The sequence below is a fragment of the Mus musculus genome, chromosome 16 (genome assembly GCF_000001635.26).
Source record: "Mus musculus strain C57BL/6J chromosome 16, GRCm38.p6 C57BL/6J".
NCBI lineage: Eukaryota > Metazoa > Chordata > Mammalia > Rodentia > Muridae > Mus > Mus musculus.
In genome coordinates this window covers 10,834,051-10,844,213 of record NC_000082.6, presented here as the reverse complement: position 1 = coordinate 10,844,213, position 10,163 = coordinate 10,834,051, and the positions used below count along the sequence as shown (strand labels likewise).

Genomic DNA, 10,163 nt, shown 5'->3' with positions numbered 1-10,163 from the left:
GGAAGCTGAGTGGGGAGGGCACACAGGCTGCCGCCAGAGCCGCGGTCTGGCGGGTGCTCACTGATAAACTGACTTTGATTTGGCAGCTGAGAACTGAAGCCTCCGGATGCATTTTCATTTGGCGCTGTCAGGGAGGAAACAGCAGCCCCCAATAGTGAGAGTTCTGAATGTGCAGCGAAACCACAGGCTCAGTTCTGTGCTGGAGAGGCAGGCGACAGCCACTGCCCACTGCCCACTGCCGTTTGCGCCGCCCCTCCCCCCACCGCCTTGACCTCCAGCCAGCCTGCACTTTTCTATGGGTGTTTCACCAGGAGTTACGTGAGGACATGGCTGGGAAGCTGTCAGCAGCTTCGGTTCTCCAGTGGAAAAGTAGGCTTGTGCCACACACAGCTCAACAGCTACTCTGGGGTAAAACAGTTTGGGGACACCATTTTACTAAGAATCCTGTAGCAGAGATCCTGGGGCCTGCATCAAAATTAAGTTTCAGACTGGGGCTCAAGTAACAGACTGCCTAACATGCAGGAGCCAGGCTTTGAGTTTGATCCCCAGACCCACAAGAACTAGGTGTGGGGGTGCACACCTGCAATCGCAGCACCAGGGAAGTGCAGGCAGGAGGAGCTGGGCTTCATGATCATGCATAACTGCACAGTGAGATTGAGGCTAGCCTGGAACATGAGATGATGCCTCAAAATTAATTAATTTGAGACCTAAGGTATAGCTAGCTCAGCTGTAGAGTCTGCCCAGCATGCAAGAGGCCCTGGGCTCTATCTCCAGGACTGAAAAATTGTGTGTGTGTGTGCATATGCATGTGTGTGTATACTGTGTGTACCTGTGTGTCTGTTTATTAAATTCCAGTGCAATCAAAAGCAACTGATCAACTGTCCCAGACAAGGGAGACCTTAAGGAGACACGACGGCCAAGTAGAATGTGGAATCCTGGGGAAAAATGAATAAAGAAACCAGAACAAACTATAAATTTGGTTACTAACTTTTCAGTATTTGTTCATTAGTTAATTTGTTAATTAATTTTAACATCCATGCCATACTAATGTAAGATATTCATGATAGGAACCTGGTATGTCTATAATTTAAGACATCCTGGGTTTGAGCCCCAATACTGCATAAACCAAGCTTAATGGCGCACACCTGTGATCTCAATACTCAGGAAGCTGAGGCAGGAGGATCAGGAGTTCCAGGACAAACTTGGCTACAGAGACCATGCAAATAAATAGGCAAATAAAAATATAAACAGCTGCACTATTTTGGCAAATTTTCTGAGGCTCAAACAACGTACATTGGAGCTGGAGAGATGGCTCAGCAATTAAGAGCACTTGCTGCTCTTCCAGAGGACCTGAGTTTGGTTCCCAGAACCCACACAGGGATGCTCAGACCTGCTGTAACCCCAGCTCAAGATTCCAAGGTCCTCTTTTAGACTCACACACACACAAATAAAAATAGACCTAAAAAATGAATGGTTCAGCAGTCAAACACAGATCACTTTTCAACTTGGCCTTCCTTTAAAAGAAAATGTTAGCACCTTTAACACAGCACTCAGGAGGCAGAAACTCATCTGCTCTACATAATGAGTTCCAGGAAAGCCCAAGTTCAAGGCCAGTCTGAACTAGAGACACTGCCTAAAAAGGTAGGGTGGGGAAGGCAGGGTGAGGAGGGGAGGGAAGGAAGAAGGGAAGGCCAGAGAGACTGACTACTGCTGGCTGGCTGGCTGGCTGGCTGGCTGGCTGGCAGGAAGGCAGTCATGCAGAAAGATGAATCAGCTGGTAGTCTTTACGTGGGATTGTAGGGCACCATCCTCCCAGCACAACAGACATCCATCAGTTTAAAGGTCAGAGGAGGCTAGCTGGTCGAGTGCTACTCTGGCGTGTGTGAGACCCTGGGGACCCCGTGGTCCAACCCCAGTGCCATTCATTACTACTGTTTTTTTTTTTTTTTTTTTAAGATTTATTTATTATATGTAAGTACACTGTAGCTGTCTTCAGACACACCAGAAGAGGGCGTCAGATCTTGTTACAGATGGTTTGTGAGCCACCATGTGGTTGCTGGGATTTGAACTCCGGACCTTTGGAAGAGCAGTCGGGTACTCTTACCCACTGAGCCATCTCACCAGCCCTCATTACTACTATTCTTAAACCCTATTTATTTATTTATTTATTTATTTGTTTTTCGAGACAGGGTTTCTCTGTGTAGCCCTGGCTGTCCTGGAACTCACTTTGTAGACCAGGCTGGCCTCGAACTCAGAAATCCGCCTGCTTCTGCCTCCCTGGGATTAAAGGCGTGCGCTACCACCACCTGGCTCTCTTTATTTTTTAGGACTTATTTTTTTTTAAGTATTTATTTGAAGTCTATATGCTAGGTTGTGAGGGTTTTCCAGGGGCCAGAAGGCGGCGTCAGATGCCTAGGAACTACAGGGAGTTACTGAAGCTGTGAGCTACCTGGCATGGGGCTGGTAAAGTTTATTTATCAACACTCTCTCTTGGGCTCCAAAGCACCCCACGAACACATAACTAAAGATAAAATCTTTTTTTTAAGGCGTCCATGTAAGCAGGCTGGAGGAGCAGGCCTGCAATCCCAGTTAACCAGAGGCAGGAAGATGGGAAATCTGAGGTTGGCCTGAGCTACAAACTGGGCTCAAGGCCTCGATGCTTTTTCTAGGGGGTGGAGGGCAGGAAGGAGGCAGGTCTAGATCACCTGAGTCCTCATCCTCTCTTGTCCCTCGATGTCCATCTCCTGCCAGGTGACTCCTTAGCTTTTCTGGTGACAAGTACCACCTGATGCTCATGGCAATCCAGGTGAGGCTGGGTGTGGGGGCCGAGTGTGGGGTGTGGGCCACACTCTGGAGGCTGCAGCAGGAGGCCTGCCACATCTGGCTAGCCTTGAAGACACAAGAGCTGGGGCTCTAGCTCATGTGTTTGCTTAACACATACACAGCCTCAGCTTCAGTGTGCTTATGGAAACACTTTCTGTTCATTCTTTCCAAAAACCTAAAACTGTTTTAATAAATCAACATTTTAGGCTGGAAATGTGGCTCAGTAATACAGTGTTTGCTTAGCTTGCAGGAAGCCCTGGGTTCCATCCCCAGCACTGCAGACACAGTAGTGCACACCCGTAATCTCAACGGGCTGGAGGGGAGGGAAGAGAGTCATGAGCTGGAGACTACCTGAGCTATATAAGACCCTGTCTTTAAGACAAACAGATAGTAGGGCTTACTTTTAAAAACTACACCACACAAAAAATGTTACTAGGGCCGGGTGTGGTGGCGCACGCCTTTAATCCCAGCACTGGGGAGGCAGAGGCAGGCGGATTTCTGAGTTCGAGGCCAGCCTGGTCTAAAAAGTGAATTCCAGGACAGCCAGGGCTATACAGAGAAACCCTGTCTCGAAAAACAACAAAAAACAAAACAAAAAAAGTGTTACTAGGAAGAGTCCTACAGCAAGACTGTAACATAAGATGGCCTGCTGGGTCTTTGCCATCCAAATAGGAATCTAGCCTGGGTTGTCAGCAGAAAGCCAAACCCAACACTGATACAACCCCAACAGAAAGGCGTTTCATACAGAAAGGAGGCCAGGACTCTAAGCCTACAGGCTGTTCCACCTTGGATGTCTCTCCACAACAGTTTTGAAGCAGAAGTGCTTGAAAAGTCTGTCTCCATCTTGGATTTTTAAGTTCAACAGAGAATTGTGAGAATTCCCACCATTCTCAACAGCTGGCCTCAGCTTCAGTATGAGCACAATGCATATGAGAGCAAGCTGTCAGCAAGGGGCTGGTACCTGTCCCTACAAGTTGGCAATAGCTGGTGATGGGAGGCAGGCCACTATGCCATTCTGTCCTCACATCTGTAATTTTAATCCATTGGCAACAAACTGAAATTCAGAGGTATGGTCAAGGAGAAAGTGTTATCATTCGAAGAACCAGGAAATGACAACATGAGCTTTCCACGAGCTTCAGCAAGAGAAAGGCACACTTTCGCGCGCGCGCACGCGCACACACACACACACACACACACACACACACACACACACACACACGTAAGTGACGGGGGGGGGGGGGGGCATATGCTTTGCAGCAGCAGCAGGAAGGCAGGGAGGAGTGGCTTAGACAACCGAGGATCCAGTTCCCAGGGTCCAGACGGCTGGCTCAACCAAAGCGAATCTCTTCAAGAAACTTTTGTGATGTTCCTGAGACCCATATGGGGGTAAACTGTTCTTAGAGGGTCCCAGCGCTAAGGAATATTCCTGTGTAAATCTTCCACCTCCAGTTCCCACATGCTTTCGTGGACAGGATTGTCAGAAAGATCCGTCATCTTCACGGCCTGCAGGCAGGGCTCAGGACTGCAGGCCTGAACCACCCCCATCACCATCACATACTTTCCTGGGAAGAGAAGAGAAGGATGGTGATGTTCATACTAACAAGGCAGGTGGGAAAAACCAACAGAGACCCCGACCTTGGGGCCTTTATCAGAGAAGGAAGGTCGAGACAGAAACCTTGTCTAGGGCTAGGGAGATGAAGCTTGTAGGCAAAGCTCAGGCCTGGTTGGTAAAAGGCTTGCCAAAGCTTGTGGACCTGAGTTCAGAGGCCCAGCATCCATGCAGAAAAAGCATGGCAGGGTGGCATGCATATGTATGTGATCAGTGTTAACGAAAGGAAGACAGGCCGATCCTTGGGGCTCTATGCCCAAGCATCCTAGCCCAGCCACTGAGCTCCTGCTTCAGTGAAAGACCCTGTTTCAAAAAAATAGAGGCCGGGCGTGGTGGCACACGCCTTTAATCCCAGCACTCAGGAGGCAGAGGCAGGCGGATTTCTGAGTTCGAGGCCAGCCTGGTCTACAAAGTGAGCTCCAGGACAGCCAAAGCTATAAAGAGAAACCCTATCTCGGGGAGGGGGGGTGGGGAATAGAGACCAATCACTTGATGTGACTTCTGGCCTCTAATACACAGGCATGTGTGAGCTCACCCCCCACAAGACCATGCACGCATTAACATAATCCTGACAGTAGACACCAAAACAAAAGCAGTCAGGGATCAAAACAGATGCATACATCAACAATGAGATTAGCGGTTAACCTGGAGGGTGATGCCATAACTTGTTGGCATCTGCTTTTCATATGCCAAACACAATAGGCAGGCTCCAGGAACGCAAGCAATTCAGGATCCCATTGAGTTATAATTAGTCGCAGAGCCCCAGGCAGGGGCAGAAAACCCAAGCTTGCTCTCAGCCCCGTTCATTGCTCAACACAAGAGTAAGAGACTGGTCTCTGTTCACAAGTCAGGCACTCCTGCAAAGTCACTTCCTGACAGGCGAAAATGTAAATCCAATTTTCCCTCCTCGCTGCCAAACCCCCCCCCCCCCCACTCACCACCCACAACACACTGTGCTGTTGTTCCAGTCCCTGCCACCTCAAACTTTATCCCAAGCAACACTGGGCACACAAGGAAATCAACAGAAGAATAGACTGCCACTAGGATAGTCTGACAAATTATTAACCACAACTTCCCATTCCCCAGGGGAAGTGCCTCTCCTTGAAAGCGCAACTTGGCTAGTCATAAACCACACAAAATGCAATTGTGTAGAAAGTCCCTTGTCATAGCAGGAAAGGCATGCAGCCAGTGCCCTACATGCCCAGCTCATTCCACCAGCACGAATGAGCTTGCACACAAGTCCAGAGCGTCAACTGAAAGGAGTCCAGGGTTCACATGGGGATCTCTGGATCTAACTCCAGGTCCCATATTGGCTGTCCTCTGGATGTGGCCCCAACTGGTGAAGACAAAACCCTTAGAGTTACAGGGCTGAAGACCAGATGAGGAGGCTAACAGAACTGCTCTATGGAGCTTGGAGGCAGGAGACACTTCTTGCCGACACACTGAGCCCTCCCACCTGTATTCCCCTCCAGGCAGCTGTCTGTGGTGCTCTCCATTTCTCCTTCCCCACAGGACCCTGCCTGAGATCAAGCCTTCACCCACTCCTATAGGGACTGCTCTGGCCTGACTGTCTCCTCCCAACCAGTGGCAGCAGCTCCTTCTGCCTAAGAGCCTCCCCCCTAGCAGCACAGCCTAAGCAACACTGAGCCCTCTGCAGAATGAGACCTAGAGGGCAGAGTCACCAACTTCACCTGTATCTTCAGAGCCTGGAGAGGAACTGCCGGATGCCCTAGAGACAGGGCAGGGGCAGGGCAGCAGCAGGCCAGCAGCCATCAAGATCACTCAGTGTGGGCAGGTCCTTCCCAAACTCAGCCTTTCAATACTGCCCATGGTGCTCTGTTCCCCACCTCCTGGCCTTTGCCCATGCTGTTCAAGGAGCTAGACAATCCACCACTATACACAGACACAGGATGTCAAGAGTTCTGACATTCTGAGTCCCAGCAGCCCAAGAGAGTTAGTTCCTACAGACAACTACAAGACAGCCTTCAGGGCTGTCTCCTCCAGGAAGCCTTCCCTGACCTCCTTGAGCCTTGAACATGTATCCTTCTCCTGTGCCTATTTCTGTATCTACTGTCCCCAAATAAATACCAGATGAACCATCAAGCTAGATGAATGAAAAAGCCTCTTTATGCTCTGTGGTTTGAGGTCCAGGTCTCCTGAGGCCAGCAGTGGCAGCACATAGTAGGCTTTTGCTTTCTACCTGACTAACACTGAGGCAGGCACCATGAGCAACACTCAAGAAAAAGTGCTGTCATCACTCTGTGCACATGCACCCTGGGTTCACGTCTACAACGGTGCCTTGTGGACATCCCTGGCTGCTCCCGAGATGATTCATGAGCAAGAAGAAACAGCACAGGCCCTGGCCCTGGCCCTGGGCATACAGGCTAGAGGGTGAGGCCAATAGCTTCAGTCCAACACAGGGACATCTGCTAGATGGCAGGCTTATTCCAGTGTTGGAACTAGGCTTGAGACACTGTTCAAAGCTGCTTTCAAGGGACATTGCCTGGGCTGGGACACCAAACAACATGGAATTTAAGCAAAGTCAAAGTTAAGGCCAAGGGCAGTCAACTTTCTCTGTAAGGGAGCAGATTACAGAACTCAGGCTTTTTTGGGGTCATAGGAATGATTGCTGTCACAACTGCTAAGCCATGTCAGTACAGTGAGATGGTGACCCTAACCTTTTGCAAATTACAAATGCATTTCAGGCCAATAAAACTTCACTTTGTAGATGCTGATTTCAAACTGCATATACATTTCATACATCAGGATTTTTTTGTAGACATGTCAAAATGTAAAACATAGGCCAGATATAATGGCGCACGCCTTTAATCCCAGCACTGGGGAGGCAGAGGCAGGCAGATTTCTGAGTTCGAGGCCAGCCTGGTTTACAGAGTGTAAACCCAGGACATCCAGGGTTACACAGAGAAACTCTGTCTTGGAAAAAAAAAAAAAAATAGCCTAGGTCAGAGACCCTGACTCTGCCTCTAGACAGAATTCAAGACTTTCTGAGCAGGAAGCATTCTTTAGAGAGGCAGGGCTGATTTTTACAGAGAAGGAAGCCATGGAAAGGCAGGCCTGCTGAATCTGTAGGCTTCCTTTAGAAGTCTCCTGGAGCCTGTGTTGAAGCTTCAGAGTCAAGTATAGGCAGGCCTTGTCTATCTGGGTCACAGGTGCAACCACGCAGTTCACGAGGCCCTGTGTATGATATGTGTTTCCTAATGAGATGAGGCTCCAGGTACCTGATGCCGGTCTCAGAACATCTGCTTCTCAGAACACACAAGTGCCAGGCATTGGACCAGATGCTAGAGTCAAGCTATCAGAACCACAGTGCAAGAACTGCAGTAGCTCAAAGGGCAGCCTCAAACCCTGCAATATCAGCATCTCCTTAGAGGGTATTAGAAACAACTCTTAAGACTCAGAAAACCTGCTGGGCGTGGTGGCACATGCCTTTAATCCCAGTACTAGGGAGACAGAGGTAGGTGGATTTCTGAGTTCGAGGTCAGCCTGGTCTACAAAGTGAGTTCCAGGACAGCCAGGGCTATACAGAGAAACCCTGTCTCGAAAAAACAAACAAACAAACAAACAAACAAAAATATGAGTACAGACTTAGGGCTGGGATTGCTTGCGTAGCATGCACAAAGCCCCCAGTTTGATTCCCAGCAGCGTATGAACCAGATGGAGCAGCATATGCCTAGAATCCTAGCACTCAGGAGATGGAAGCAGGAAGCCCGGGTGTCCAAGCTACACAATGAATTTTAGGTCAGTCTAGGCTAGACACTGCCTTAAAAACACACACACACACACACACACACACACACACACACACACACAGAGAAAAAGACAAGCAGACATTTCCTGAGAAATTATTTTCAAAACATACGGGGAAAAATGAGAAAAACATCTACAGGGATAGAACTGTGACACAGAATTGCAAGGCTCAAAACTGGGAAGGTGGGATAGCCTCGGGAACCTACAGGCGTTTTAGTAGATGTACTTGTTTACTATTCTCGCTGTCTGGGTTAAACCCAAGGACTCATCAATGTTAGGAAGTGCTCCCACCCCAGGCCCTCTTTACTTTTTGTTCTGAGACAGGCTCTCACTGAGTTGCCTTACGTTGGCCTTAAACTCACTTCGTAGCTCAGTCAGGCTTTGAACTTTGCCATCCTCCTGCCTCAGACTCCTAGTATTGGGATGGAAGATGTGTACCTCCAGGCCCGGCTGGAACCTACATCTTAGAAAGCGGGGATAGGTGTTGCTGTCATCCAAGAGGATGGGTGGGGAGTCACTTGACAGGGGCTGGGCCAGGAAGGAGGGCTAGAGCCTGGAGGTGGGACCGCCCCGCCCCGCCCCGCCCCGGGGAGGACCTGCAGAGCCGGTCCCGCCCACGTTACCTGGGAGGAGGCAGGGCCGGCCGCGTGGTACGCGCTCCAGGCCGCGCACAGAGAAGGCTCCGCTCGAGTCGCGCAGCCGGGCCTGGCCGCCTTCCGCCGCCAGCACGGTACCCTGCATCCACACGGCCACCAGCTCCAGCGGAGCGCGGCCCACCGCCGCCCGCGACAGCCGCCACGCGCCCGGGCCACCCTCTGCGTGCCGCCGCAGCTGTCCTGCCAGTACCTTGAGTGGCGGCAAGCGCGGCAGCCGCACGGCCCCGGGGCCACCGGAGGACAGCGACTCGGACGCCGCAGCCGCCATGCTGCGCCACCACCGCTTTCCCGCCAACTCTGACGGACGGCGGGGGTTTGGCGAGCGGCAGCCAATCAAGAGCGCGCCTGCCCGAGGCAGCCAATGGATGGGGGCGGGACAGCCGCGTAACCGCCAGAAGCTGAAAGATTCAACTGAATTAAATAGAAAATAGATACGCTAACAAATGCAGGGAGATACGGAATTTCCTCTCCTAAGGAAGAGCAACGATTTAAGCCATATGTCTCCGTTCCAGTTTACTAAAAAATAAGACGCACTCAACAGTAGTTGTAGATGATCGATTAATTTTAAGAGCCGAAATAAAATGTGCACCCTTAGCAAAACATTACCACACGAAAAGCCGAGATGCAAGTAGATCCCTTGGACCTTTTTGATACGAAATCACATCTACACACAGGAGAGAGAGTTCCAGAGGAATAGTTTAAGCATGGCCCCAAACACAAATTTATGAATGGATTGGTTGTACTCTTTTAATACCTCAGAGATGACGCTGAATATGCGCTGCGCTGGTAACTTTGGTTAAGATATCAAGCATCTTTAGAAATTGGTCTTGTGCCCAGACTACACACACACACACACACACACACACACACACACACACAGTATTCCTGAAATTATAAGAGTTTTATCAGGGGAAATCTTTAAAAAGAAAATAAATACACTTATTTGAATTTAACGATTAAAAAAGTATCAAAACAAATTTTGGTGGTTCACACCTATTTAACTCTAGCACTCACCAGGGCTGGAAGATGAGTTCAAGGTCATCTTTAGCCACAGAGTGAATTGGAGTCCAACCTGGTATACAAGAGCCCTTCCTGGAAACACCATAACAAGTAAATTAAACAATTTCCTCTTTCAGTTCGGGATATTGCTCTATAGGAGAGTGTTTACCTAGCAAGAATGCTCACCAGGCAAAATCACTTGCCACCAAATCTGATATCAGATCAGAGTTCCATTCCCAAAACCCATGTGAGAATTAACTCCCATAAATTGTTCTCTGACTTCCACAAGTGCGCTGCGGCACACGTGC

General features: G+C 49.6%; 1 protein-coding gene and 1 pseudogene across 1 annotated transcript; one reads left to right on the top strand and one right to left on the bottom strand.

The window, feature by feature from the left end:
• Positions 1–978: 978 nt before the first annotated feature.
• Positions 979–9,155, bottom strand: Rmi2 (RecQ mediated genome instability 2). Its single transcript, NM_001162932.1, has 2 exons — positions 8,824–9,155; positions 979–4,385 (listed from the first exon to the last, which is right to left on the bottom strand). Exons 1-2 carry the CDS (start codon positions 9,122–9,124, stop codon positions 4,237–4,239), a joined length of 450 nt encoding a protein of 149 aa, NP_001156404.1. The 5' UTR covers positions 9,125–9,155; the 3' UTR covers positions 979–4,236.
• On the top strand, positions 9,098–9,663 carry Gm17913 (predicted gene, 17913; annotated as a pseudogene).

What these genes read in the sequence shown, in the direction of transcription:
- Rmi2 (NM_001162932.1), bottom strand. Translation starts at nt 9,124, where the DNA reads ATGGCGGCTGCGGCGTCCGAGTCGCTGTCCTCCGGTGGCCCCGGGGCC. An exon ending in CCGGCCCTGCCTCCTCCCAG is followed by an intron (nt 4,386 to 8,823) that starts GTAACGTGGGCG and finishes TTCTCTTCCCAG; the next exon opens with GAAAGTATGTGATGGTGATG.